Below are 14,348 nucleotides of genomic sequence, written 5' to 3' on the forward strand. Positions count from 1 at the left end.
GTTTGTGCTCACACGTCTCCAGAAAAGCAGGCTTGCATTCCCTACAGCCAGCACTTAAAGTTCTTTATCAGAGGTCTGCTATAGGAAACCACTTTGCCTGCTAGCACTGAGGGCCGTCAGTGCCCTGAACCTGTGACTCACCAGTGAAGGGATATAAAATGTCCAACTCCTTTGCCCTGATTGGGACAATTCCCAGGTGTGCTGCTGCTGCTGTTGTTGTTCAGTCACTAAGTCATGTCTGATTCTGTGACCCCATGGACTGCAGCACGCCAGGCTTCCCTGTCCTTTATCATCTCCCAAAGTTTGCTCAAATTCATGTCCATTGAGTCAATGATGCCATCCAACCCTCCCATCCTCTGCCACCGCTTCTGCTGCCTGTAAGTTGAGGTCTCGAGGTGTGCTATATCCTGTCACAGAGTGTCCCCTGAGACTTAGCTTGGTGTCACCCTTGTTTGGCTTCCTTCTTTCCTTTCTATTCCTTTCCTTCCTTCCCCTGTCCCTCTTCTCCAATCTCTTACCAGATTTCCCTAGAAACACTTTCTCCCCACAAAACAAACAAACAAAAAAATAATCACCTTATACAAATCCTCACCTGAGGGTCTGCACCAGAAGAGCCCAATCTAAGATAGTTGTCAACAAAATTTGCACAAAAATCCCCATTTCTGCTTCTTATGATAGATCTGTAGCTCTAGAAACCTGGGCCCATACCATTTGGCTGCAGTGGCCAGAGATGAGCAGAAGTGCCTGATACAGATGGAAGATATGTTCTCCAGTTTTCCCCAGTCCACCACACTCCCTATTGTTCTTCAAATGGCCATTTTCATATACTCTGCCAGGCTTATGAGTTTTCAGACCCCATAGTAAAGTGCAGTGATTAACAATGCAAGCTATGGAGTCCAGGTTTACCAAGTAATAATTCTGTGACATTATATAAATCCCTTATCTAAATCCCTTCATCTTTCTCTATTTCCTCATGTGAAAAATGAGTACTTACATGTACCTATTTGGCACCTTCCATGCTTGTTAGAAACTTAAATGGGATACTGCCTGTAAACTGATTTGTGTAGTATCTAGCACATGAAAAGAAGTCAAGATATTACGAATATTTGTCCTCTTGGAGGAGATGTGCCTACTACAATCCGACAGCCCACATCCAACTATTTGTTGACCCTCACTCCCCTCGGGGCAGGGAGGTACCTCTTCCCTGAAGAAGTTTGGGTCTGAACACTCACCTCTTCCCACTGATGGATATATCGAATGAGGCGGGAGAGACGCAAGAGGCGCAGGAGGCTGAGGATCTTGGTGAAACGGACAATGCGCAGGGCCCGGGCAGTCTTGTAGACCTCAGAGTCGATGCGTGTCTCCACAATGAGGAAGATGTAGTCCACAGGGATGGAGGAGATGAAATCTACCACGAACCAGCTCTTGAGGTACTTCATCTTAATCCGCTGCGGGTCAAGGATGATCTCTGTGTTGTCCTCCACCACGATCCCTGTGCGGAAGTTGAGGACCAAGTCGATGAGGAAGAACGTGTCTGACACCACATTGAAGACAATCCATGGCGTGGTGTTCTCATCCTTGAAGAAGGTGATGCCCACGGGAATGATGATCAGGTTTCCTACCATCAGCAGCAGCATGGTCAGGTCCCAGTAAAATCTGCCCAGAGACACACCGGTCAGTCATAGGAGGAGAGAGGGAGTGAATGACAGACCCCAAAAGGAAGCTCAAAGAGAGCAAAGGTGGAGAGAGAAGTCTTGAGAGCTTCCAAAATCCTGCAGGAGATAGGCTCATGGGTACCAGGGCAAGACGCAGTGACTGGCATAGAGAGAGGCTCTTCCTTAGTCATCCTGAGGGATGCTTTCTCTCCATGAACTCCCTGATGACAAGCCTCCTACTCCAATCCCTACACCCCAGTGAGAGGCTGAGAAGCAAACTAAATAATGACATCCAGAGAGAGGTGAGAGGCTGTTTGAGCAGCAGAAGTAGTTCACCCCGCACCACCCGCCGGCTCAGGCCAGGCTGCTCCATCCTCCCTGATGGTCAACTGTGGCTTGAGACAGGCTGGCAGTCAGATGTGCCACAGACTGTGACCAGAGAACAGGGGAGGACCAGACACACAGCGGGAGTCTGGGAGACTGTGGGCGTGGGATCCAGTCCCAGCTCTGTCACTAACACTGTGACATCAGGCCGGTGCCCTCCCCACTCTGGGCCTGAGTTTTCCCACTGTGCAATGAGGGGTGGGGTCTGCACACTCAGTCCTGTAGTTCTGATCTGGCCTTCTCCCACACTGGCTCTTGGGGTTGGCGTGGGGGCGGGGCAGGTCTCCCTTTAGTCTATTCCCTACAGTCAGAAAATCTCTGACCATCTCTCTCCCCTAGAGGTTTGCTTCTAACAAAGTGGTCGGGAAGGTCAGTGATATCTTCAAATGCAGGCAGGGTTTGTTTGGTTTTTTAAATATATTTCAACAATTTCATTTTTTCCAACAAATAATTTATACTTAGCAAAGTAGATATTTTTCATGTTCAAGTACACATTTAAATAAACACAGATTGCACAATCAATATATTAATCACAATAAACTATGACAATTATTTTCTCATTTTTTCCTTAAAAAGTTTCCTTTAAACATTATTTGGTGGAAGGTACATTCATTGTTTCAGTTAATTGGAAGTTTTTGTGACAAAAAACTTTTTTAACCTTTTATGAGAGCTGATTTACAATGTTGTGTCAGTTTCAGGTGTACAGCAAAGTGACAGGCAATGTTAATGGGGGATTTCAGGTACTACTCAATGCAATGGAATGAGACCAGTGGGGGCTTCCCGCATCACTTCTCCCAAGGCCTCAAAGCAACTGCTAATACTTCCTGGGGGTGGTGGGGAGGGACCCCCAGGGTGAAGCCTCTGAAATGTTAAGCAACATGAGGAGGTAAAAACTCACAGGTCTCCTACCTGGCCCAAAAAGGGCCCCTATGGAGCATGAAGACAGCACAGGTAGGCATAGACCCTATGTCTAGAGGCACGACCAGGCGCCCTGCCCAAGAACCAGCCACTCCATACCTGACCCTAAAATAAAAAACTTGCACCGCAGAGCTTTTCTCTCTGCTAGTAATTTAGACAGTACACAATGACAGATAAAGGTATTCTATTGGGCAGACATAGCATATCTTCTCCCAAGAGAAATAACAGCTCAGCCATCTTTAATTCTCTACTGCAGGGAAGCCAGGAGGAAGAGAGTGGGAGACAGAAAGGCAAACTGTGCTCGACTCTTCGGAGAGTCCCACCATAAAACCAAAGTGCCCCTGCCTAATGAGGTCCAAGTTTGAAAAAAAACTACTTCACAGCAACTTGTTTTCTTTGTCAGACTCAAAATGGTGCTATGAGTCAAGAAGAGGGCAGGGCCTGCTTCAGGGAAGGAGGGTGAGACGGCCGTCCTACCTCACACAGCCCAGGGGAACGTGGCTTCCCGAAAGACAGCTTCTGGCCGCTCCTTTGAAAGTCACGTTCTTCAGGGGCTCAAGATGAGACTTCAAGTCAGAGCCTCATGGGCTAAGGCTTTTCTTTCTAAGTCTGGTGCCAAGAGGTCAACTTTATCTCCTTCCCTGCCTCACAGCCCACCACCCTTTCATCAGCCCCACTCCCCTTATGCCAGCTGGGAGAACCCACCCCAGCCTTCACACCCACTACACAGAACACAGTGCATCCTGCTAATGACTCGTGGGCCCTGCGAGAGTGGCTTCAGCTCCTATGCTGCTCTCAAGCTGTGTACATGCTTCACTCAGCCTCGTGAACTCATTCAAAAACAGCTGCTGACAACTCTTTAGTGCCATGCACAGGTATCCCCTTTCACACAGCCAGTGTGCAAACACCCCTATATACACAAGGTCATTGTTCCTTTTACTTACTCTCTTGGGAAAAACAAAACAAAAAATTGTGACATAGAGGCCATGGAGGGCCCTGTGGCCCTCTGTACATAAAGCTAATAATATACCCAGACTGGAAGAGTTTCTAAAATTAACAGAGCGGGTGCAAGGCGGCTGGGAATGCTGACTCGGGTAGGCCTGCCACTCCAGCGGTTTCTACACTCTCCAAGCTCTAGTTCTCTCAATTACAGCCCAAATTTGAGACAGTAATTAACAGGAGAATGTTTGCATTTAGTGATCTTCATAAAACGAAATTACACGAGGCAAAAACACCCATTTCCTTGCATTCTGACTAATTGTTTCAATCATGAGTTTCCAGATGCTAAGGGATATTTCTGGTGCCTGATCTGGGCTGGGGTCAGAATGCTAGAGTACTTCTTCCCACACACCACTGTTGTGGAGCATCAAAAAGAAACTCAAAGGGCAGCATAATGTGGTAAGAAGAAAGAAGTACAGGCTCTTAGGCCAACCAACTTGAACTTGATTCCTGGTTCCATCATTTACTAGTATGTCATTTAATCTCTCTAAGCCTCAGTTTCCTCATCTGCTCCATGAGGGTAATATTAACAAACTAGTGGAACTTTTTTAAGAGTGAAATGAATTGATATTTGTAAAATGCTCTGACCTATACCCAGCCCATATTTTTAAATGAGTAAATAAGTAATTCATGTCAACAGGAAAGAGGTGAGGGAGGGAGGTGAAATCTTCCAGGGAAGAGTCAAAGCAAAGCATCTACTGGGGTGGTGGAAGGGAACTTATAATGGTTCAAGTAGCCAGTGGTGGAAGTCAGGGCCCAAAATATTCCCTGGACAACTTGATGGCAGAATCTATTTATCTCAGCAGAGAGATGCCCTGATCTCAGGGAGCTCACGGTCCAATCAGAGGACAAGGTTTAGACAGAAGACAAGTTGGCCAATGATGTAAGAAACCATCTCAGGCAGTCCAGGCATCTGAAAAGGTGGGCTCCTGGGGGCCTAGACAGATGAGGTCATAAAGTGCTCCTGGAAGAGGTAATTGGAGTTGGGCTTTGGGAGCTGACCTTGGCCGTGTACACTATGTTCCATACTCTTTGCCAGACGATTGCACAGATTTCTGAAGGCTGGGCCGGGTGAGAGAAAAAAAAAAAAAAAACGATATTCAGCACCACGGACAGCTCCCGGTGTGCCTGCCAGCCCAACCGCACTGGTCCAGCCAGGGGAAGTTGGCAACAGCCTCCACACCTCTCTGGCCCCTCTTCTCTTCCAGTCCTAGTGATCAGAAGCATCTCAAGTGATTGCTTAATGTCCCTGTGCATTTTCATTGGGGACTCTTGGTGACTGAAAACACTCTATTCAAAAAGACCCCAAAACTTGTATATCAAGCACTTGCTAATATTTGGTGCTTTCAATGCATTACTTCATTTATTCCTCACACCAGGACTAATGTGGCTGCTCTTATCTGTATTTTGTAGATGATGACACTGAGACTCAGAGAGCAGTATCTGCCCAAGTCCACACGGCTAGGAAGGAGCAGACCCTAAATTCAGAGAGGTCAGTGGAACTCCCGAGTCTGACCTCTTGGGATTTTAGGCACCTCAGGAGAACGTGGGGAGGTGGACAAACATTTCTGGCATCTTTGCATCACACTGGGGAGGTAAGCCTGCCACAGCAGGTGCAGCCCCTGCCCCAGAGACAAGAAAGTTGCAAAGAGGTTTCAAGGGGACTTATCCTCCTGATGCCAGGCCTCCTGAGGTACTTCCTGGATGAGCAAACCAATACAACTTTCGAGTATTAAAAGCACCCCAGTCATCAGCAGCCAGTAGGGCATAGTTGTACCCAATCTGTAAAATGGAAAACTGAGGTCCACAAAGGAAGGAATAGTAACATTCCAAAGCCTCAAGCTGTATGCCCAATGCTCCCCTGCCAACTCCCACTGGCCATAAAATCATTCATGAATAAATCCCACAATCCAGACTCTATCCATCCATGGTGGCGGGTGGCAGGCCCTGGCAGGGAGGCAATGGATAGCCAGACTCAGGCATGCTGGAGTTGGTACAAAACTGAATTAGAAGACTTTGTCTCCCCAAAGCCAGACAACCTTCCCCATCCCAGTGTTCTCTCAGTTAAGAGGAAGTCTGAGCCAGCAAGGGAGGGAAGGTCCGGTGGGCCAGCTTTGGTGGAGTGGAGTGGTGGGGGTGGGGCACATGCAGAAGGAAGGGGGTGGCACAAAGCCCAACAGCCCACTCCACTGATACCTGGAAGAGTTCACGGTCTGAGAGGAAGGTTATGGCCTCAGGGGAGCTGAGGGAAGAGAAGATAGGAGGCTCCTGACCCTGAACTCAGAAACTCAAGGGCCAGACCAAGGGTGCTCTTCTTCCCTGGAGGCTGAAGAGGATGTGAAGGGTGATAAAACAGAGACAGAAGTGGAGGTCCCAGAGCAGGGATGACCTCCTTTAGTTTCCTCTTGTCCACACCTGCCCACGCTCGCCTCTGAGCACATATGCTTTCTCACACACACACAGGAAAACATTTTTGTACACACACTCTCCTCTTTGTACCACTGTTCATAGGGAACAATGGGATGGGGAGGGTCATCTGGCAATTTTGCCTTTGTACACATACCCATTTTCACACATACATATTCTTGCACATCCATTTGCATACATTTTGACACAAATGGTAGCCCCTGGGAATCCTGTCGGCTGCAAGAAGACAATGTTTGGTTTTTGCCCACCAAGATCTTTTCCATCTTCAACATTCATCTGAAGTGCTACCGCTTCTGAGCCCCCTCAACCTCTCACCGGAGCCCAGCCCGAGGTCTGGCCCTGGATCTCCTAGAATGCTGTGGGTTTCGTGAGTGCAGGGGCCTTGTCCTAGACATGCTTGTGCCCCTGCAGGGCTGGTGGCAGTGGGGGGAGGTGTTCCCATGCTTTCTCTCAGATAAGCAGCACACCCACAGCTCCACCTTGTACCCCTCCCCCCACCCCCCCACACAGACGGCTCCCGCTCAGACACCACTCCTAGCACCAGACTGCATTCCCACCTGCCACCTGGAGGGCCTGCTGGCTCCTCCACCCAACAAGTCCAAGGCTGAGCTCAGCATCTTCCTTCTCAAAGCTGAAGGGCACAGTCAGCATTTCAGTCACCTGGGCTGGAAACCTCACAGCCACCCTCAGCGGCTTTCTCTTTCCTCCCACCTGCCCCTGCAGGTCCCCCTAGCAGTGACCAAGTCTTGTCTGGCCCCTTCAATGACAGCTTCTGAATCTGTCCCCAGAGCTCTGTCCTAGACCAGTTCCTCACCACTCCTCACCCAGACTTTGTCCCTGCCACCCACCTGGCCCCCACCTCCTCCTTCTTTCCCTCCATGTCACATGCTCTCTGGGTTATCTGGCCAAACAACATTATGATTATGTCACTCCATGCTTGAACTCCACTGTGGAGACCCCAATGGCTATAGAAGAAGGTTCAAGCTCCTAGATCCGCACCCCTGACTCCTCTTCCTTCTTCTCCCTTCCACTTCGTTCACAGGAGCCAACTGGACACCCAAATTTTGGCCTCAACGTCCATCCAATTCTTGGTTCCTCCTTCTGAGAACTGCCCCTACCTCTTGAACCCCCATCTTTTGAAGCCTTTCTCTCATCCAAAACCCAGTTCAACTGCCTCCTCCTCCACAAACTTCACTTGACTGTGCAGTGTGTCTGTGATAGCGGTCGTCACATCCTGCCCGTTTCATCAGGTACCATCCAACTCTCCTTCCAGCCCCTAAACAAAGAAGCCAGGCATCTTCGTGTCTGAGAACTAGATGGGAGCTAAGAGCTTCCCCCTCCATTCGAGGCCCAGCACAGATAACTGCACAAGCTGACCATGAAGCTGATGGGAATGAAGGACAGCCGTCAACAGCTTACTATTTGCCAGGAACTCATCTGAGACCCTTATATAGACTACTTCATCTAATCCTATGAAGTAGATACTGTGAATATGCCCATGTTACAGTTGAGGTAACTGAGGCACAAGAACTTGGGAAATTTGCTGTATGTGGTAGATCAGGATTTCACACCCAAATAGCTTGACTCCAGAGTCCCACTTCTTATCACTCTATACAAATATAAACCCAGTTGATAGTATCTTCTCTTTCCTAAACTCTGTGCCTCCTCCTATTCCCTCTCCCCTTCCCAAACCTGTCCCCTGTGCTCTCTTCCACGGTACCTTCATTCTCAACTCCTTCATCCTCTAACCTACCTGCTTTTTCCCTTAACCGAACTTGAGTTGTGTCCTAAGGACATCACTCTCCCAAACCCCACAGACCTCAAGGTTAGGGTGGAGTGAGCAGCTTTGTCCACGCTAATGCCTCTTCCTGCCTGTGGTAGGAATGTCGACAAGATCCTTTGAGCATCCTGTCATCTGCTGGGCTTCTTTACAGCATCCACTTGCCACTCTTGGGGACCCTGGTGAGGCTGGCACCTGGCTCACAATCTTCTGTTCCATTGCGGATCCTGCCTTCATCCTGGGTGACTTCTACTCCCCCTCATCAACCTAGGAATAACACCCAGCCTCCCACTGGCTTGAAGTCCTGCCTCTAGAGTCTTCACTCCAGTCCCTTCCAACAGCACATCCTGGACCGGGTCACTGTATGCAGGTGGTGCATCTTTAATCTCAGGTAAGCAGCGCTCTCTCCCACCCTAAGCTCCTTTTCTGCCAGTTCTCTTATCCAATCCTGCTAAGTCTGCTCTTTGGTGTCCCAGGAGCCTGCCGTCACTGGCCCTCTAGTTATCCCGTGGGAACCCTCCTGCCGCCTCCCCCCACACACACATAGTGGTTGTGCTCATCGACCTCTCTTGCCCCGTCCTCTGATCATAACTGTAACTCAGAGCCATCATCAGCTCTTTCCCTGTTTCCATGGAGGGGGGTGGGCTGTACAGAGAACCTTGCAACCTCAGACCACTCCTACTAAATGCCAAGTGCCTTAGCTCCTTGTGTCTCTATTTCCTCATCAGTGTTTCCGTACTCAGCAGGGTCCTCACCTCTGCCAGCCCATCCTCCAGGAGACCCTAACAGCCTTTCCCACCCATTCCCCACAGTGGCTTTTCCAAATTATCTCCTCTCTCCTCAAAGCTCTGAAACCACCACTTTCCCCCTCCTGCCCAGCAGATAACAGCACTTCTTCACAGAAAAAACAGAAGCCCGCAGAATGTCCCCTTCTCTTCCTGCCATCAGACTACTCCCTTGCTTGTCTCCCTCTTCACTTTCCCCCTCCCTAGTCACAAGGGATCAGTCGATGACTCTACTATCTGCTCTCTCAACACTGTTCCCTTTTTCCTCCCCAGGAACATTACAGGTTATTCCCTCTCTCGCCCATATCTTCAGTCCCTTCTGATCAGCATTTAAGATCTCGCACTTAATAAAATCACTCCTGAACCCCCATTGTCTTTTCTCCCCTCAGAACCAAGCTTCCTGAAAGACGAGTGGCCGTCCCCACTCTCTCACTTCCACGTCCATTTCCCAGCAACACTGCCCAGACACACATCCTGCTGCCAAATCCCACAATTTCTGGTCCATTCCATCTTGACCCTCTGCATCATCTGACACTGTGCACCATTTCCGCTGAGACATTCTGCTCCACTGGCTCTTCTCTGTTCTCTCAGGTCCTCCTTTCCCTCCCGTTTCAGGAGCTTCTCTTTCCCTCCGTGACCTTTAAATGTTTTTGTTCCTTGGGGCCCCCACCCCCTCTCCCTCTTTACACTCTCCTGGGGTGACCTCACCAACTCCCAAGGTCTCAATATTATTCGGCTGGCTTCCAAACCAGACCGCTCTCTCCTGAGCCCCACAGCCATGTGTTCTCTTGCTGACTGCACATCTACACCTGGATGTCCAATGGGAACTTCATTCTTGACAGAGCCAGATATAACTTAGCAGCTCCCCCCACAAACTTGTGCTCCCAGCATGTGATACTACCATTCATCCAGACACTTAGCCTAGAAACCTGGGAATTATCCTCGACTCTCCCATCTCACTTACCTTCCAACACTCAATCATGTGGGATCCAGCACGGCTCACCAACCCACCACCTGGCCCACTTCAGCATCTTCTTACCTGGGCTCCTGCGTCTCCCAGGACCCCACAGACCTCAGGGTCTGCATCCTCTCCATGCTTTGCAAACCCAAAGTCCTTCCAGGCTCCCAGTTAAAATCTAAGTTCCTCGTTGTCATTTGGGTGCACTTCCCGATCTGACTCAGCCTCCTCTAGCCCTGTACTTGGTGTTCTGCTCCAGACACACTCAGCAGCTTTCAGTGTCCCAGGCACCCAGGACTTTCCTTCTCCTCTAGGCTTTCATACATATTGTCCTCTGCCTGGAGATAGCCTCCCCAACCTTGCCCACTCCAGGCCACTTGGTTCAGAGGAGCTGTCATTTTTCCTGAGAGGCCTTCTTTGTCTTCCAGGAAATCTGGCAACCCCTTGGAAATATTGAAGGCAGGAAGAGAAAGGGATAACAGAGAATGAGATGGTTGGATGGCATCACCAACTTGATGAACATGAGTTTGAGCAAGCTCTGAGAGTTGATGATGGACAGGGAAGCCTGGCGTGCTGCAGTCCATGGGGTTGAAGAGTTGGACACCTCTGAACGACTGAACTGAACTGAGCAGTTTGTCACACTAAGATGTAATTGTAGTCACTTGACTCTCCGAACTTAGTGCAGTCCCTTTTATGAGGTAGGTCCAAAAAAGCCTGGGAATGGGCGGATAAGTGAATAAATGAATGACTGAATGAGTGCCTTGGGAGCCAGACACTGAGTGGCAGGAGGCCCAGCAGAAGCTACACAAAATGGGCAGCCCTCTGAGACCCCGACTCCCTCCCACGAAGCTTTCACAGGCCTCCGAAGAGCAGGGAGGTACTTATCCCATGCAACACGCCCCCACACCAGACCCAAAGACTCCCAACAACATCCACTAGCAAACGGCCTCCACCTAGTGAAGATGATGGCAGAAAAGCCACGGAGGAGGAGTGGGAGCTGGGGTGGGGGAAGGTAGATGAACAAGAGACGGGCCAGGAGAACGTGGGGTTGGGGTTCTGACACAGAGGGATGACAGGGACTGGTGGGGGGTGACTGAGGCCGAAGATGTCAACCAAGGCCATGACTGTGTTTCCAGCCTGACCAGCACAAGCCTGGCAATGCAGAACACGGTAAGCCCCCTCCTTTCAGGCACGCCCCATTCATTACAGACACGCCCCCTCCCTTCAGGCACGCCCCTTCACTACAGACACGCCCCCTCCTTTCAGGCACGCCCCTTCATTACAGACACGCCTCTCCCTTCAGGCACGCCCCTTCACTACAGACACGCCCCCTCCTTTCAGGCACGCCCCTTCATTACAGACACGCCTCTCCCTTCAGGCACGCCCCTTCACTACAGACACGCCCCCTCCTTTCGGGCACGCCCCTTCATTACAGGCACGCCCCTCCACTACAGACACGCCCCCTCCTTTCGGGCACGCCCCTTCACTACAGACACGCCCCCTCCTTTCGGGCACGCCCCTTCATTACAGACACGCCCCCTCCTTTCGGACACGCCCCTTCACTACAGACACGCCCCCCCTCCTTTCGGACACGCCCCTTCACTACAGACACGCCCCCTCCTTTCAGGCACGCCCCCTTGGTAGGGACTTGGCAGATTCTCCCATCTACCTGGTAGGCTAGCACAGAGATCCAGGTGAGACGGGGTGGGGAGTAGGGGGGGCACGGAAGAGGCAGCCCCATTTCTTCCCTTGAATGCCCCTACGTCGCCCCCGCCTCGAAGACCCAGGATTAGTCTCGTCTCCCCACACCTGCTGTGTGCTCCCCAAGAGCAGAAATGACACCTTTTCCTTTTCCCAGATGTAGACACAATAGCTGCACCCAGAGGGAGAAGGGTGCGGGGAGTGAGGTCCCAGTAAAATTGCCTTATTGTTTAATAAATGCGTGTATTAAAGACTGTTGCAGTGGGGGGAGAGGATGATTGTCAAAAAAAATTTTTAATGAATTCACATAGCTATTTCTACATAATGGATTATGGGTGATTTTTGTTTTCTATATTATAGCTTTCTTTATTTTCTAAATGCACCATAATGGGCAAATATTATCTTTTAATCAGAAAAACAATCAAAAAAAATTAATCACGGACCAGTGACCCATGCGGTGAAGAGTCCGCTAATGTGAGACACGCGGGTCCGCGGGGAACTCCTAGGCGCTGAGACAAAGGTGCTGTCTTAACGCGTCGGCAGGAGGAGCAGATTTTCTGGAGGCGGTTAAGGATGAGGAGACAGAGGGAGGCCATTTGAAGGGCAGGTGTAACCGGCAAAGGAGACCACGTGCCTGCCCACAACTCACACATACACACACACGTACGCACGCACCGCGCGCGGGAACGCACACACGTGGGACACCTTCCCTGCCTTCCCTCTCCCACAACCAACAACAACTGCTGGGAAGTAGGGACCAGCCCCTCCCCATCACAGGCTCACAGGTTCTCCGAGGCAGAGCTGCGGCCCAGCCCCCTCGCCACGCTCCACCCACCCGAGGGGGACGCGGCGCAGGAGTCGGGCATTTTTTGCCTCTCACACTGGAAAGTGCTGCCTCCCACCGCCCTCAACTCCGACCTCTGTGAGGAATAAACGCCCCCCTAACCCCGCTCCTCTGGTCCACCCTCCCCTGACCCAGCCTGGGGTCTTCCCCTACAGCAGATGAACTGCTGTCTTCCACCCCCGCCTGGCCACTGCTGCTGCTGCTATTTTAACCCACCTCAAACTCTCTGACTCAGAATCACAGGGCTCCCAGGTAGCTGCTCCCTCGGCCGCCTGAGGCTGCCTCCCAACCAGTGCGATTCAGACAAGGGCATCCAGCTAGCGCTGGGCTTACGGTTGGTTATCCGGATTCTGGAGTATTTTAGGGAACTCACTTTCCTGTGAGGATGCGCTATTACCCGAAGAACATAATTTGGCTTTGTTTCTGTTTTTTGAAGACCCAGACAAAATGACCTTTTACCCCTGCCTCTCCCCTGGTAACTCTTCCCTGGTCCCTCTCAGTCCTGGGCTGAGTTCCTAGTCCCTCAGCATACAATGAGGGCTAGTTGCAGCCATTCCCCCAAGGAGAAGGTGAGCTGTGTGAGGGATGAAACTGCCAGAACCACCCCTTCCCCTTCTGTGATCTTTTAATCACATAGCACAGTGCCTAAATTACTTGGGGAATCTTACCAAGATGCACTGGGTGTGGGGTAAGGGCTGACCCCTGCATTGCTTACAGGCTCCCAGGTGATGCTGAGGCTCCTGGTCCAGGGACCACACTTGGAGCAGCTAGGTTACAGCAGACAGTGCAGCAGTTATGCACTCTAATGTCTGGATACCTAGCGGTGTGGCCTTGGACAAATCACTCAACCTCTCTGAGTCTGTTTTCTTATGTACAGAATGAGACCTTTAATCCCACCTCACAGGATTCCAAGATAATTCAATGAGATAACATTAATAATGTACTACACAGTGCAAGTAATCAATACATGCTGGCTGTTACCATCATTATTCTTATAACCACTCAGATGCAGGTCCTGGCCTTAGGACTAAGGGGATCCAGAGGTGTGTGGAAAGAGGACATTTCAAAGTGAAAGACACTCCCTGCACTGAGACCTGAGATAATTTTTCCATAGTCCCTTGACAGTCCTGGTTTGACCATATAGGACAAGAAAACTCCCCCACAAAACTGATGATGGAAGTGTAATGTCTACTCAAGAATGAGGAATAAGGTGGTTTTCCCCCTTCCCCAAGTCTCCCTTGATTATAAAACTGTAGCCCACTCAGTTCTTGACATGGTACCCTCTCGCCCACCCACTTGTAAGCCTCACAAGCATCCTATTCTAATAAATCACTTCTTATCACTTGCCTCTTGCTGAATTCTTTCTGAGCTGAGACATAAAGGACTGGAGCTCCTCAGGGCTCCCCCAAAATGCCACCTAGTGGTTTCAATCCCACTTTGAGAAGCCCTCAGTCTAGTGGGGAGCAGCATAGCTTGTTGGGCACAAAAACCCCAGAAAGGACGGGGCCTGAGAGTGCCTGCTGGTCAGGAAGGCTGGCCTTGTGGTTGCAAGAAAGAGGTGTGTGCTCTCCAGCAGAAGGAAGCTAGACCAGGGGCCGAGAGTCTTGGGTTCTACCCATCTCAGTCTCTTACTTGCTGTGTGCCCTTGAAGGAGTTCCTGCCTCCCACGATCCCTGCCTCAGTGTCCCCATTGGGACAATGAGAGGATGGAGCCAGACAGACTGATTCCATGGATCTCTGCAGTGCAGAGGCTAAAGAGGCCAGCCAAGGGCAGCTGGCCAGGGGGAAAGCTTGCTGAGAGAAGAGTGCCCATCTCAGAAAACCACGACACTCTCCCTCAACCCAATCCTGACCCAAAGAAAGGATGGGGCCATACTGAATGTCAGACTGAGCAGTC

General features: G+C 50.5%; 1 protein-coding gene across 1 annotated transcript in view; it reads right to left on the bottom strand.

Annotated features, from left to right (window-relative positions):
- Positions 1-14,348, bottom strand: part of HCN4 (hyperpolarization activated cyclic nucleotide gated potassium channel 4) — a 41,864-nt gene that overhangs the window by 15,143 nt on the left and 12,373 nt on the right. The window contains exon 2 of the mRNA XM_055436076.2: positions 1,233-1,656. Coding sequence (XP_055292051.2) covers positions 1,233-1,656 — 424 coding nt within the window. The remainder of the gene's footprint in view (positions 1-1,232; positions 1,657-14,348) is intronic.

Source organism: Moschus berezovskii, chromosome 9 (genome assembly GCF_049115385.1).
Source record: "Moschus berezovskii isolate FMDL1 chromosome 9, NW_MosBer_1.0, whole genome shotgun sequence".
Lineage (NCBI taxonomy): Eukaryota > Metazoa > Chordata > Mammalia > Artiodactyla > Moschidae > Moschus > Moschus berezovskii.